Raw genomic sequence first — 16,068 nt, 5'->3', positions numbered from 1 at the left:
GAACCGCTTCCTAATGTCATGCGTTTGGGTTTTTTCTTTCTGTACCCATTAATATGGTGAATTACATTGCTGATTTTCAAATATTGATCCAGCCATGCATCCCTGAAATGAAACCCACTTTATCAAGGTGTTTAATTATTTTTGATAGTGCTGAAATATATTAATTAATATTTTAAGAATTTTTGTGTGTATATTCATGAGCATATTGGTTTGTAGTTTTTAATTTGGTACTGTCTTTTACTTTGATATCAGGATAATACTAGCTTCATAAAATGAATTGGGAAGTGTTTTATTTTATGAAAAAGCCACAAGAATTGTTCTTGATTCTTCTTTACATGTTTGGTACATTTTCCCAGTAACACCATTTGGTCTGGAAAGGGTTTTTTGTTTGTTTGTTTGTTTTTAATTGCTAATTATATTTCCATACAAGTTGTAGCATTCTTGAAATTATCTGCTTCATATTGGATGACTTCTAGTAATTTGTGTTTTATGAAAAATAGGTCATCTAGTTAATTTTAACTAATTTTATTTAATGAATATTTAGGCTCATCGATAATATTTTATTTTTGTTCTTCGGTTTCTGTGGGGTCTGTATTCCTTCTTGCTGATAACATAAAATATCTGAGTCAGGTTGACGTAAGAGTATAGAGGTTTATTCAAGTCATAGTTTGGAGGTGCAAGGGCCAGGATCATGCCTGGGGGTTCTTGCAAAGGAGTCTCACTTCACAAGGGCCGGAGCTGAACAGAATGTGTCCAGCAGAGTCTCTGGTCTGTCCTCACTTCCTCTGTTCATAGACCCACAGAACTCACATAAAAGGGCCCTGCCCCAAGCACCCATTTCCACACCACAATTGATCAAAACTTCATACTCTTAATCCCTTTACAATGACTCAACATATGAATTAGGGGGGTGTGTGTGTTACATATTCAAACTATAGCAATTGGTATGATCTGTTATATATGTAGTTATAATAGGTGTAGCATTTATGTTTTCTTTGTTAGATTTGATAGGTTTTGTCCATCTTATTGATCTTGTCAAAGAGCCAGGTTTATTTCACTAGTTTTATTTATTGTTTTCTGTTTCAAATTTTATTGATTTATGTCCTCTTTATATCTTCTTTCTTTATTTGAATTTATGATACTGTACTTTTTCTAAGTGTTTAAGTGGAGAATACAGAGTATTGATATTTTTTTTTACTTTTCCTCTTTTCTAATATGTCCATGTAATCCTATAAATATTGCTTTCAACACTGCTTTTTACATTCATTTTATTTAATTCAATGCATTTTTATGTTTTTGTTGAGTATTTTACTTAATCCCTGTATTATTTAGAAGTATATTGTTCGATCCTGGGAAGATTCTACCATGAAATCTACTAATAATCTCACGAAAACTCTTTGGCATATAGTAAGTCTAATTTCTATTGATGGATTCAAAATTCTTCATTTGTGAGTTTCAACAGTTTGTTTAAAATGTGTCTCCATTTATATAGCTGTTTGGATTTGTCGGAGTTCTCCTAGCTTCTTGAATCTGTGTTTTTTCCTTTTGTCAGGTTTTGAAGGTTTTTAACCATTATTTCTTCATACAAATGCCCTTTTTTCTCCTTCTTTTGCCCCATAAAGCCCATGTTGTTTGTTTGAAGGGACTCATGCATCCCCTCTTTGCTTCTTTTATTTTTTTTCTTATTGCTCATCTGACATAATAATTTTCCAGACCCTGTCTTCTAGTTTGCTATCCATTCTTCTGCATGGTTAAGCCTGCTCTTAAACCTCTGTACTGAATTTTTAAATTCAGTTACTATATTCTTTGGTTCTCTGTTTTTGTTTTATGCTTCTTTATAGATTTAATCCTTCTTTTTGACATTACCCATTTGTTTCTGATATTTTACCTGTGATTTTATTTATTTGTCTGTTCTGCCTCAGTTCATTGAATATTCTTGTGATGGTCACTTAAATTATTTATCTCATAATTCATCTGTCTCCATTTCTTCTGGGTTAGTTTCAGGAATTTAAATTTCTGTTCCTTTGGGCTTTCTTTTTCTTTTTTCTTCGTATGACTTACCATCTTTTGTTGGACCTTCAGAATTCAAAAAAAAAAAAAAAAAGAAAAGAAAAAAACCAACAATCTGCTATGCCTCCTATTTTTTATGAAAGGGCTTTACACATGGAGGCTCTTAATCTGTCAGTTCCCTGTACCATTTTAGAGAGACTTTGATGCCTTTTCTGCATCTTCTTTGGGGTTTTCCATGTAAGTGTAAGCTCCTAGTTGGAATAGGTCTATACTCAGGAGCCACCCCCTCCTAGTGGCTATCTGTGGTAATGCAGTTCCTTTGGTTTTTGACACAGGCATGCTATGGATGCTCCCCCTAACATCTGTCTGGGGTACTGCAGACGTTGTAGTGAAGATCAAACCTTCCTAATGGCTTTTACTTTCAGTAAGCCCCTCCTCACTTAATGACTGACCACCTGTCTGAGGAACGCTTGGACTTATGACCAGGTCAGCGTGGGGAATCCCCTTCCACCTTCTCTGTGAATCTAGGGGATCCCTTTTCCTAGTCTTTGTCTGGTTTAAACACAGCATTCACTCTATGAAACATTTGCAATCATGTAAGAGTATGTGTTTTGTGTATACTTTTTGGACCTTCAGAATTCAAAAAAAAAAAAAAAAGAAAAGAAAAAAACCAACAATCTGCTATGCCTCCTATTTTTTATGAAAGGGCTTTACACATGGAGGCTCTTAATCTGTCAGTTCCCTGTACCATTTTAGAGAGACTTTGATGCCTTTTCTGCATCTTCTTTGGGGTTTTCCATGTAAGTGTAAGCTCCTAGTTGGAATAGGTCTATACTCAGGAGCCACCCCCTCCTAGTGGCTATCTGTGGTAATGCAGTTCCTTTGGTTTTTGACACAGGCATGCTATGGATGCTCCCCCTAACATCTGTCTGGGGTACTGCAGACGTTGTAGTGAAGATCAAACCTTCCTAATGGCTTTTACTTTCAGTAAGCCCCTCCTCACTTAATGACTGACCACCTGTCTGAGGAACGCTTGGACTTATGACCAGGTCAGCGTGGGGAATCCCCTTCCACCTTCTCTGTGAATCTAGGGGATCCCTTTTCCTAGTCTTTGTCTGGTTTAAACACAGCATTCACTCTATGAAACATTTGCAATCATGTAAGAGTATGTGTTTTGTGTATACTTTTGTACTTTTTTGGGCACCCAGAGTAGTATTCAGAATGAATAAAAACAGCAACATTGGATTTATGTTATTCTGTTGTGGTGTGCCCTGTTGCTTTCTGCCATATGCCTAATTTGCTTTTTGTGTAGCTAGAATTACATTGTTCTAGTGTGGTGTTGCGTGGTGGCCATTGAAATATACATACCCTATGGCACCAGAACAAGGCATCTGCCTCGATGTTCTTCACTTATCAACCAATTCGTTTCATGACCTGGTCATAGGCGTGGGACTCCATCATTAAGGGAGGAGTACCTGTACCCCTACCCCACACTTATTCCTGGCAGTGTCTGTGCAGGGGGGCACTAACCACTTTCTTATAAAACTCCCCTGAAAATTCCTTTCTCTTTCCTGGATTGGGGAATTATCACCCAATCATACTGTACCCTTTTAGGGGAAGGGGCGATAGTGAATAAATGCCACACATTTTCTGACCTCACTCATTGAGGTTTTCTTTGGTACATATCCTCTGGAGTGCACGAAGCTCTTAACTGGTTTCTAGACTCCTCAAAGACAGTTGATTCTTCTATCATTGTCACAGTTTTATGTTTTCCTCTACATTGCTAAGAGCAGTGAGTATGAGATGTACCTTTTAAACACATTTTTAAGGGCCCAGTTCATTACCGTTGGCCATAAGTACAAGGTGGTACTGTCTCTAGAGCTTATTCATCTTGTCCAACTGACACTATGCTCATTGATTAGTCACTCCTCACTTCTCCCGTCCCCAGGCCCTGGGAATAACTTTGATTCTATGAATTTGGCTATTTTAGATAACTCATGTTAGTAGAGAATGCAATATTTGTCTTTCCATAGCTGGTTCATTCATTTTGATTAAAAATGTATGTGTATAAATAGAAGCATTATTGCTTTAATAATGCTACAACTATATTTTTTTAAAACGTAGTTTTCAGAAGATCATTTGTGCATATTACATTGACCCCACTATTCCTAAATGTATTAAGATATGAAATAATTACTATTCTGAATAATACATTGTAAAGAATATGCTTGCTCATTTTTAACGGACTAAGTCTATTTTAGTAACTTTGGTAAAAAATACTGTTTTATTTGATATATTTCTAACTTACAAAATTATCTATATTGATTTTTTTTTCTTTTAGTTGACTTATGCCATTACAATTGATGGAAAACCATACACTCTGCATCTCAGAAAACGGTAAGATTTTTTTTTCCTTCTGAGAAAAAAAATGAATCTTTAACTTAGCTTTTACTAGCTTAAAGTGTTAGTACAGTAGTATTTAAATTCAGGAATGCAGCATAATGTAGACTTGTTTAATCAACCTGGTTTTTGAAACTTATTGACTACAAGGTCTTGAATATTAGATCTATGAGTTTCTTGCATTTTAATTTTTACCTTGGTATTTCAAATGAAGAAATATACTACATATATATCCAGTAGAGTAAGTTATTAAATCCTAGAAATGTCCTCTAGTGGAACATTTAATTAGGACATCCTAATTGTATAGTATATTAATTATATATATTTAAATAACTTTTTTGAATATATAATGTAAAATAAAAAAATTCACTGACACATGCAATTCAAGCATTTTAATGACTTTATTCAGTGCTGCAGCCACCAGCTGTCTGTCAGGGTCAGAACCTTTCTTTTCCTCATAGACGAGGCTTCCTGTCACTTCACAGTTGATGTCAGCTCTCATCTACAACTCAGACAGCAATCAATATAGTTTCTGTATCCTGATACGCATTTTTCAACACTTGATTCAAATCGAATGAATAGAATTTTCTTCATGATCTTTGAAAATATGTATTTATAATAATTGTCTCTTGTCTGCCTACATGTTTGTCAGTGAAGAAGGCCAGACGAAATACTATACTCACTTTATTCCTGACTGACTACTTAATTAAGACTTACTAACCTCGTGTTGATCTAAGACCACAAATCTATAAGTGATTTCGATATGATCCTCAGTGACCCTTTGAATGCCCTGGTTGTTTCTTCGATCTCCATTTTTTATGACCACTTGACAGCATTTAGCATAGCTGCTTAGTATCCCCTCCATAAAATTCTTTTGTTCTTGCACGACACGGAGTCTTGGTCTTGGATGATTCCTAATATTGTAGCTACTCCTTCTGTCTTTCTGTCTGTCTTTCTGTCTCCGTACTTTCTTATTATTTTTCCTTTTTTCCAAATTCCACTAAGTCTCCAGTTGTAGAATAATTTACGATGTTGTTCTGGATATATTTTTTTTGTAGTTATATTTGTTAATCTGACCATTTCATTTAGACTCGTGGCTTCAGGTACCATCTATATGTAGATTTTTTTTCCAGACTACAGCTCTGCCCTTTCCCCCTTCTCTTTCTCTGTGTCTCCCTGGTCAGCTTCAAGTGAGTCACTTCACTGAATACTTATTTGATAACCAAGTGTTTACTAGAATTTCCATAGGTAACATGTCCACAATGCACTTCTGACTCCTTTTCTAAATTTATTTTTCCTCACAGTTCTCTCATTAATTGGCAACTCTACTCTTGTACTTTCTCAGAAAAAATAAGCTTTGGAGTAATCCTTGGCATCTCTCTCTTTTGTTTCCCTTCATAGGCAGTGGGTTTTTAAGTCCCGTGTATTATCTTTTCAAGTGATATCCAAATTAGACCTGCACCACTGCCATCTTATTTCAAGCTGCCATGATGTCCTGTCTGGCTGACTGTAACAGTCCTCTAACTGGTCTTCCTGCTTCTCCTCGTTTTCCCTGAAGGTTGTTCTCAACACAGCATTCAGTCTGATGCTGTGCCAATGCCCGCGTGGTACTATTAAGTCTGTTCTAGCTACTCCCCAGCCCTCTAATGACTCCTCTCTCTGTGACTGCGCCTTTTACAGCTGTCCTCACTGCACACTCTGCTCCAGGTACATTGCGTTCACTGTTCTTTGTCTACACCTTAGAGTCCTCGCATTTCATCCACACTCTTGAGAGGAACGACGTTTCTGTGGAAATGTGTGTGACTTGCCCTTCATGCCTTTAATCATCTAGTCAGTGAGCCCTTCTTTCTTTCTTTCTTTTTAAAAATTTGACAGTAAGCGAGAGTGTGCTTGATGGAGGATGAAGAAGAGGGAGAGGGAGGGTGGAGGGAGAGAGAGGAAGAGAGAAAGGAGAAAAATAACAAAGCACCCCTCCAGGGGGGTTGGTCATGCTGGAATCCCTTTTCTTTCATGTCTCTCCATTTTCTGGGCTTGAGGCACACATATACACACACACCTGCCATGTTTTTTAAACCACCAGATCCAGAACTTGAATCATGCCAATGGCCATGCGAGATCCATCTGCATTAACCACTGTGCTGCCAGCTGGCCCTCAGTGAGTCTTTCAATGCCACGCTTTCTAGTTTTTGCAACCAACCTCCCTGACCTGGGCCTTCCTAATTATTATCTAACAGGCTAAGAATACATATCTCTGCCTGTCTTGAAGATTAGAGATTTTATCCTTTATTCTAGTGCTTAGAAGAGGGTCTGTCAAATAGCAGATGTTCAGTAAATACCTGTCTAAACCGTACACAGTCCTGTACACAAACATCTGCTACAGAGGTGTCGTGAAGTCTGTTTCAGTGCTAAGAGAGCCTGAGACTGGGGCCAGCAGGTGGTGTGGTGGTTAGGGTGACTGGACTCCCACATGGCCGACCGTGAGTCGACTCTGGGACCTGGTGGCTTGCTCTCTCACTTTCCTTCTCTTTCTCTGTCTCTGTCTGGTCAACTTCAAAAAAATAAAAATAAAAATAATGCCAATGAATAATATTAAATTTAAAAAAGAAAAGAAGAAGGCCTGAGATGGGTATACCCCGTGCTGTAGTATTCAGGGAGAAGGATCCTGGGTGGCCAACTAAGGTTTGAATTCTGGACCCAGTGTCTTGAAAAACACATTGGATGTGTACCCTAACATGGGAAGGAGGGAGCAGGGAAGTGGGTTGCAGCATAATCAGCCCCTGGAGGGGGGTGCTTTCTCTTTCTCTCTCTCTCGCTCTGATGAACACATACACCCTCTGATAATTTAATTTAAAGAAAAATATAAGAAAATAAAAAAAAGAAAGAGAAAAAAAGAGAAAGAGGAAGAGAGAAAGAGAAAGAAAAGAAGCATCAAGCCTGTGTTTCCTGAAAGACCAGTTCTAGGATTTTCCATCAATAAATGGGATGTAACAGTTACTTTGTCACAGTAAAGCTACTCTTATTCCATCATGTTCTGTGATAACTATACACGTAACAATGTTGCTTTATTTTTTATATTTATAGTAAATTAATGACTCAAGATTTTGTATTTTTTTCTTAGCTCATTCTTAGCCCAGAACTTTTTAGTTTATACATATAATGAAACTGGATCTTTGTATTCTGAGTCTTCACATTTTAAGGTAAGAGTCAAATGTCTTAGACATTTAATATTATATGTTCTTTTGTTGTAATAGACATTACCATTATCACTAGGATATGTTGTTCCATGGTGACCATTTAATACAAATTATTTTTCATGTAACTTCACCTATAATATGACTGACTATTGTACATAAAAATGGCACATGACCCAGTTTCAGGAGACTACTCGTGGCACTTGGGTGGTGCAAATTAAAAATCTTTTTTTTTTTCCAAAGTTTATATGAATGATTCTGTGTAATTAACAATCTCATTATGGTCAAACCTGTTAAAGCAATGACTCTTCTGAAATGTTTGACCATAGATTTCTGTATTAGAAATGTGATAGCAGTGTGTTATGTACCTTTCTCTCCTGTTTTCCAGGTAAATTGCTATTACCAGGGGTACGCTGCAGAGCATCCCAGTTCAGTTGTGACACTCAGCGTCTGTTCTGGTCTCAGGTACCATCATTTTAGAGGACAAATACACACAGAAAACATGGGATATTCTTTAAAATGAAGCTTAGTGGCTAGCAGACACAACTCTGGGGAGATCTGAGAAAAATTCAAATCTGAACTTTTTTTTAAATGATGGCTCTTATTTATTTATTTGAATATTAATTCTTTTATGTATTTTTATATTAATACCTAGACTTAATTATCTGTTCAGATGAAATCAATCCAGAAACTCCTGAGTAGGAACATTGGCAGGGTACTGAGCAGAAAAAAAAAAAAAAAAGAGTTTCAGGAAAGAAGACATTAGAACATTTCCCCAAATATTATTGTTGTATTTTATATCGGGCATATTAAATAGTTCTGGAAAATGCCATTGATTAATTATTTAAATGTAATAGGTACATATAGAATGCTCTCAACTGAGTACCAGAAGTAAAACAACTGATTAGTAAGATCCATCAGAGGTAATATGCAAGTAAGTGATTTTAATCAGTGATGCTGGCGAATTTATGATAAGTTTATCAAAAAGAGAACGGTTCAGAAGAGAGGAAAAGGCTTTCTAACTCCTCTTTTGTTTTAGTTGCCACATTTCCAAAATGTAGTTATGGCAGCTCACATTCTCTGAGTGTGGTTCTTAGAGCTATCGGCATCTTCAGGTATTCACTCTACATGCATGCTTTCCTTTATGCTAAAGGGAAGGGAACTTATTTTTCCTTGGAATTATCAATAATACCTTGGTTCTGGAAAAACTTGTCTTTAATTATATACGTTGAATCAATGAGCTTTCAATCCCCAAGTTATGAAATACTCTTTACCATATTTTGTTCTTTAAAATATAAGCAAAACTAAAGTAGATGGGATGGCTGTTATTAATGGCGAATGGAAAAAAAAAGAAACAGTTTTAAAACATATTCTTTATTACTGTTTCTTAGTTCCAATACTTCAGATTATAGCTATAAAGTGACTATTTGCAGAATTTTTATAGTTATTTCCTTCTGAATACTCAGGGGATTTCTTCAGTTTGAAAATATCAGTTATGGAATTGAACCACTGGACTCTTCAGCAAGATTCGAGCACATAGTTTACCAAATGAAAAATTACCATCCAGATGTACCAATGTTCGCGGAAAATTACAGCCATATTTGGCACAAAGACCAGCCGTATAAAGTTCACTTAGGTGCACAGGTAACTGATGATTATGATGCTTCTCTATACTAGCAAATTACTTCCAGAGAATTTTTTTTTTCCAACAGGATGTGTGCACTCACCAGAGACAGAGAGCGAATGAGATATCACCTCCCCCAGGGGCATGGTCACACTGACATCCCTTCCCCTTGATTGTCTTTCCGGGACTTTGGACACATGTACATGTGTGGCATGATTTTCAAGTTGCCAGGCCTGGAAATCCTTCTGTATTTGGCCATGTGGGCCTTAACCACCATGGTACCTGCTGGCCCCTGTAGAATTTCTTAAATCGTGAAATAAAACTAATTAGCTGAAAAATAAGAATATGAACATTTATACTTTCTTCCTCTATCTTTAAATAAAACATTCAAATTCCATCTAAAATATCTGGATAATTATATTTCAAGCTTATTATTTTATGATATATTATATTTTTTCAAACAAAATGAGTATTATTGAAAAAGTTTTAAAATACATGATGAACAAAATAACTTAGTTTCAGTACAGTCATGAAATTGCTTTCAGTGGGGATGAGCAGATGGTGTAATGGCTATGTCGCTGGACTCCCATGTAGTAAGTATGGTTTGAGTCCCGGACCTGGTGACTTAAACTCACACCAGCCATGTGTGTGTGCATGCCCAAGATCCTAAGCAGAGAGTGGAGGAGAAGGGATTGTGACATAGCCATCCCCCCTGGGGGGGGTGATTTCTTGCTTTGTCTCTGTCTCTCTCTGTCTTTCTGGCGAGTGCACATGCCCTATAGCAAACACCTCTCAAAAAATTGCTGTCAACGGTTTTATATATAGTATTATATATTATCTGAACCTTTATTTTTTTATTCTGAAACAGCCAATCGTTTGTACATTACTCAACCCTCTTAATTTGCAAGTAGACTGGACGTAGCATTCTTGATTGTCAGTTTATTACGGCACTTGGACGATTTCAATCCTCCACCCTCTAGCCTTCATGGTCTCTGATGAAAAATCAGCTGTTTATTTTATTGAGGATTCCCTGTATGTGATGAGTCATTTCTCTGTCAGTGTTATCAAGATTCTTTATCTTTGCTTTATGACAGTTTGCTTGTGATGGGTCTGAGTGGATCTCTGAGTTGACTCTCGTTGGATTTCATAGAGCTTCTTAGATGTGTAAATGAATGTTTTTAACCAAATTTGCTAAGTGTGTGCTGATCGATTCTTTGAATATTGTTTCTGTCCCTTAATTTTTCTCTTCATCTTCTGGTACTTCTGGTACTTTATTGTGCATATGTTAAAATGCTTGAGAGCTTCCCACTGGTCTCATAAGCTCTGTTTATTTTTCTTTATTCTTTTTTTCCCCTCTTCTTCAGACTGTATAACTCAACTGATCTGTCATAAAGTTCACTAATTCTTCCATCTACTCAAATCTGTTTTTGTGTCTCCAGTGAGTATTTCATTTCAGTTATTGCATTTCTCAATTCTAGAATTTCTTTTTTTGTCCTTTCTACCCCTCTATTACCATTTCCTATTTAATAAGACTTCATTATAATATTTTCTGTATAATACTTTGCTTTAGTTGCTTATACATGATCATTTTTATTCTTTGAAATTTTTAAAAATAATTATTGGGCTGTCAGAAATGTCATGATTCATTTTTGTGTAGAAAAATACATTATGACTTTTCCAATGACCCGATAGCTTAATGTATTTTCTTGTAAGTCTAACTTCTTGTTTTGTTCAAAAATGGATCTATTGACTTGTTTTCTGCATATGGGACTTCTCATGTTTTTCTTTGTGTATCTCAGTATTTTGGAAAACTGAAACTGAATATTCCAGGTAATGCTGTGTGGAATTTTAGAAGTCAGGGTTTATCTGCCTCCCCATGACTTCTTGCTTTTGTTGTTCTTAGTTGCTGTTTACTTTATGGCTCTTCTGAGCTGGGTCTCTAAAGTCTGTGTTTGTTGTGTGTAGGCTCTGAAGTCACCTTTATTCTTTTTTTCCCCTCTTCTTCAGACTGTATAACTCAACTGATCTGTCATAAAGTTCACTAATTCTTCCATCTACTCAAATCTGTTTTTGTGTCTCCAGTGAGTATTTCATTTCAGTTATTGCATTTCTCAATTCTAGAATTTCTTTTTTTGTCCTTTCTACCCCTCTATTACCATTTCCTATTTAATAAGACTTCATTATAATATTTTCTGTATAATACTTTGCTTTAGTTGCTTATACATGATCATTTTTATTCTTTGAAATTTTTAAAAATAATTATTGGGCTGTCAGAAATGTCATGATTCATTTTTGTGTAGAAAAATACATTATGACTTTTCCAATGACCCGATAGCTTAATGTATTTTCTTGTAAGTCTAACTTCTTGTTTTGTTCAAAAATGGATCTATTGACTTGTTTTCTGCATATGGGACTTCTCATGTTTTTCTTTGTGTATCTCAGTATTTTGGAAAACTGAAACTGAATATTCCAGGTAATGCTGTGTGGAATTTTAGAAGTCAGGGTTTATCTGCCTCCCCATGACTTCTTGCTTTTGTTGTTCTTAGTTGCTGTTTACTTTATGACTCTTCTGAGCTGGGTCTCTAAAGTCTGTGTTTGTTGTGTGTAGGCTCTGAAGTCACTCGTGTTAGCTCAGTGGTGAGTCTGTGTGTGCACACTGGGGCGTGCCTTCTTCACTCAGGCGGTTAGCTATGGCTATGTGCTCAGCCCCACCTGTGTGTTCGGCCTTCTCGACTGTTCAGCATTTACCCTATCTTCCCACAGCCCCAGATAGACATTTTATTCTCTAGCTTTTCCTCCTAAGCTATCAGTCTCCTTATTGTTATTCACTGTACATAAAGTTAATAAACACGGCCATGATTATTTTCAACAAATGTTTTTTGGCAAAAACATTTTGATGCGGGCTGAGGTTTAATTTAAGTCAATTGTGGACAAGCCTGAGTGGGCCTTCTAGAAAGCACAGTATAGGTCCAATCATGGCAATTCTTTGGTAATGAAATTTTAAAGATGTTCTAGCCCCATTCTTTAATTAATTATGAGTTAATTAATAATTATTTTTCCGTCATGCCAGTGTGTTGGTTTTCACCACAAATAAGAGCCATTAGTTTCCAATCCATGGGTAAGGAGACTGAGGAAAATTCGCGTCCCACAAAGATCTCCGTCTAGAATGCTGCAAGCTTTTGGTTAATTTCCAGTTTTGAAAAATTGATTCTGAAAACTCTTGCCAGTTCTTTTGCTGGTTTTATGTAGATGCATATTTTAAGTTTCTCACTGTGATTTTCAATGATGTTATTTTATTTATGAATTTTATATGACATATTTATAATCTTTAAGATAACATGTTTTCTAATTTCCTTTGCTGTTCCTCCACAGCCTTGTAGGACATTGACAAATGCGCATATTTAGAGATTTTCTAGATATCCTTTTGATATTGAGTTTTAAATGATCTTCATATTCTGATAACATATTTCCACTTTAATCTGTATGTATCTCCATGTATTATTTAGTTGTTTATGTGTAAGTTCCTACAGATGTCTACTTAGATATTTGGATTCTTTGGAATTTCAATTTTTTGCATTTTTTTCTTGCAAATAATTTGTAGTTTATGTCTGTTACTTCAGCATGCTATTTGTGAGATAATGAAGAATGCAAATGAAAAATAAGTTATATGATTTTTCTCATAGTTGTTCAATAATTGGCAAAAGGTCTACATAAATAAGAAAAGTAATTGACAAATAGCTCTCATAGAAAAGGTCAAGTGAAGTTAAGCAATATTACTAAAAATGTATTTGGACTGATTCTCTCTTTTTTTTTTTTTTTTTTTTGGCTATAGGATACATGCACTCACCAGAGAGAGACAGAGAGTCTGAAAGAAAGAGAGAAAGTGAGAAATCACTTTCTTCCCCAGGATAGATGGCTGTGCTACCCTCCCTTCTCCCCCATTTCTCCCCTCTGTCAGGAGTGGGGGCATGCCTGCACGTGCACCAATGTGTTTCTCCAGCTGTTGGGTTCAGGACTCCACCCGCACAGTCAGCCTTGTGGGATCCAGTATTTTTTAGAAATATTTATTAAATTTTACTTATTATTGTTATTATTTAATATTGCCAGAGAGATACAGGGAGATGAAGAGAAAGAGAGAGAGAGAGAAAGAGAGAGAGAGAGAGAGGGAGAGAGAGGAAAATTGAGAAAGCAAGGCGCAGATCCAGGACTCGAACCATGGTCGACCATGTGGGAGTCTGGTGCCTCAATCACCATGTCACCTGCTGGCCCTGGATCCAGCTCTTTTAACCATCCATCAGGCCATGGAGCTGACCCCTCAGGAAGATGTTATAAGCATCATTTTGTCTTATTTACATGTCACTTTTTGCTCTTAACTAATTAATACATGTTGAACAGTTGATAAATCCCTTGTGGTTGCTATTTGTTGTTTTTCCAGAACAAGACTCTTTCAAAACTGTCACCCCAGTATCTAGAAATGCACATTATAGTGGAAAAAGCTTTGGTAAGTCATTTTTTTCATGCCTTTCTGCCTCCTTCCATAACTCCCTTCTTCCCTCTCTCCTCTTTCTCCCTCTTTTCTCATCTTTTTTTCCTTTCCATTTCTTCCTTTCTCCCTCTCTCCTTCTTTCCCTTATTCTTACTTCATCCCATACTTTTTCATCTCTCCTTTTTTCTTTCTCATTTGTGCTTTCTTCTTTCTTTGTTAATTTTTCTATTTTAATTTTATGAAAGGTCTGTATTTTAAAGATAATGGACTTTTCCTCAACATTTTCAAATAGATACATTTTATTTTAGGTATGTTGGATAAAGCAGTACTTGTGACCTTTTTTCATTTCCTTATGAATAAAAGCACAAACCAGCCTTAAATGTCTTCTTCTATCTGATTTTTCCAACCTCAGCTCAGCTCAGTATTATTTTGACCTCACTCCTTAATAACCTCATTCTTCCCTTAAATTGCTCCAGTTTTTCTGGCCACATTGTTTTTATTGAACCCACAAGCATATTCACCTGATATTTCCATTTTTCACAGAGGTTTTAACTACTTCAGTTCTTTTTATTGTCTTTCACTTTATTTGTTATTTGTTTATTTTTATTTACATTTATTGTATGTTTTTACAGCATATGATGTGGGTTCTCAAAGTGCAAATGTGTTGCATGTCAAGGAAGTCAAAGATACCACTATACATAGTATCTTTCCATTCTTGTGTCTGTTAAATGTTCTTTTTTTCCCATTGAGTTCTCCCTCCCATCCCCAACTGTCCACCTCCTTCTTCTTGCTATTTCTGTTGTTATATTTTCCAGTCTTCCCATTTCTGCCATGAAGTGCAGACATTTGGTATTTATTGAGTAGGAGCATATGCAGTCTGTCTTTTTACTTTGGCTTGTTTCACTTAGCATTAAATCTTCTTTATTTGTTCACTTCACAGCAAATGGCAGGATCTCATTGATTTTTGTGATTGAGTAGTCTTCTATAGTGTATATGTGCCACACTTTTTCAATCCATTCTTGGGCACTTAGGTAGATTCCATGTCTTAGCAATTGTGAATAATGCTGCAGTAAACATGGGTGTGCACTACTTCAGGTCTTTGTCTAATTAAAATCTAATTCCCTAACTAAAATCACTTCAATAATAGTGTTTTATGGTCTTTATTCAGCATTCTTAAAATAGGTCTTAATAAGCTTTTCAATAAATAAACCTGTCATCTTCAGTCTGTATTTTCTAAAGACTGACCATTGGGTGTCTACTAACTGCCAAGTACAAACGAGTCACTTGAAGCACTGCTCTAAAGTATTCTCATTCTAATGAAAGAAACAAATGGAAGAAGAGAACTGTAGTCTGATGTATTATATCCATTAATAGAAACTTATATGAGGGAACTTCAAAAAGCTGATTGGAAAGTGGATTTAAAATATAAGCTTATTTTGGTGAAAAAAATTTTGAATTTGTTTTTTCACAATATGTGTTTTCCATGACCTCTTTGAAGACCTCTCACATATAATAAAATGGTAGAATAGAGAAAGATATTGGAATTGTTAAGGGAAGTCTTCATAGAAAAGAATTAAAGTAATTAAATTCCAGCCATAGGCAGGAAGTTGGATTTTACCTCACGTGCACTTGGAATATGCTGGAGAATTTACACTAACACTTAGTAGAAATATTAGTGATGGAAATATAGAGAATAGATACACAGAGCTGTTTAGGCATGTATACAGTAATTCACGTTATTGCAGGCATATAAATGAAGCATGATTTGGGGAACTGTTGGTCAGGGAAAAATGTCATATAAGGCACCCGAATCTCATACTAGCAAGGCATCAGTCGGAAAGCCTGTTCTCATTTCTAATGGAGTGACTGGAGAATTTACATCAAGACCTTAATGTAAACAAGACACAGAAAAGTGAGTGATGAAAGTACGGACCACAGATAACAGAGAGGTGCCGGTCGTGCCAAAGAGCACAGTGAGGCCTATTGCAGTAGTTGATGTTGCAGCTTTGTCCACAGCAATGACCAAAACTGACTTTGAGAATTAAAAAAGAGGAAATTTAAAAATATTTCTCATGAAGGTGTAGCCCACATATAGTAAAGGGAAATGTATCATCACTTTCCATAACTTTGACCTCTTACATATGCATGCGCCAAGACGCATACACATACACCAGATGTGAACATTCCAGCCCTTCAGTCCCTTGCAGTCAACACTTCCCTTTTGTTTTCATCAACTTCATATTACCAATTCATAGTCTCTAGATTAATTTGCGCAACACCATGTCTTTCAGATTAATTTACACTGCTGCCCATGACTGTGTTTTTTAATCTTAGTGTGAAAACCCTACAGTGCGGGG

The 16,068-nt window shown here is 36.1% G+C and overlaps 1 protein-coding gene across 4 annotated transcripts in view; it reads left to right on the top strand.

Moving 5' to 3' along the window:
* ADAM18 (ADAM metallopeptidase domain 18) overlaps positions 1 to 16,068 on the top strand; it is a 51,314-nt gene that overhangs the window by 2,941 nt on the left and 32,305 nt on the right. For all 4 annotated transcript variants that reach the window (XR_336889.1, XR_336888.1, XM_006164738.2 and 1 more), the window contains exons 3-7: positions 4,352 to 4,407; positions 7,529 to 7,607; positions 7,990 to 8,066; positions 9,068 to 9,245; positions 13,661 to 13,726. Coding sequence is in view for 2 of the 4 variants with exons in the window: in XM_006164738.2 (XP_006164800.1) it covers positions 4,352 to 4,407; positions 7,529 to 7,607; positions 7,990 to 8,066; positions 9,068 to 9,245; positions 13,661 to 13,726 (456 nt within the window). In the remaining 2 variants the exon portion in view is untranslated. The remainder of the gene's footprint in view (positions 1 to 4,351; positions 4,408 to 7,528; positions 7,608 to 7,989; positions 8,067 to 9,067; positions 9,246 to 13,660; positions 13,727 to 16,068) is intronic.

The sequence above is a fragment of the Tupaia chinensis genome, unplaced genomic scaffold, assembly GCF_000334495.1.
Source record: "Tupaia chinensis unplaced genomic scaffold, TupChi_1.0 Scaffold143705_1, whole genome shotgun sequence".
NCBI lineage: Eukaryota > Metazoa > Chordata > Mammalia > Scandentia > Tupaiidae > Tupaia > Tupaia belangeri.
Note: the sequence above shows the minus strand (reverse complement) of the source record. Positions and strands in the feature narration are given on the sequence as shown.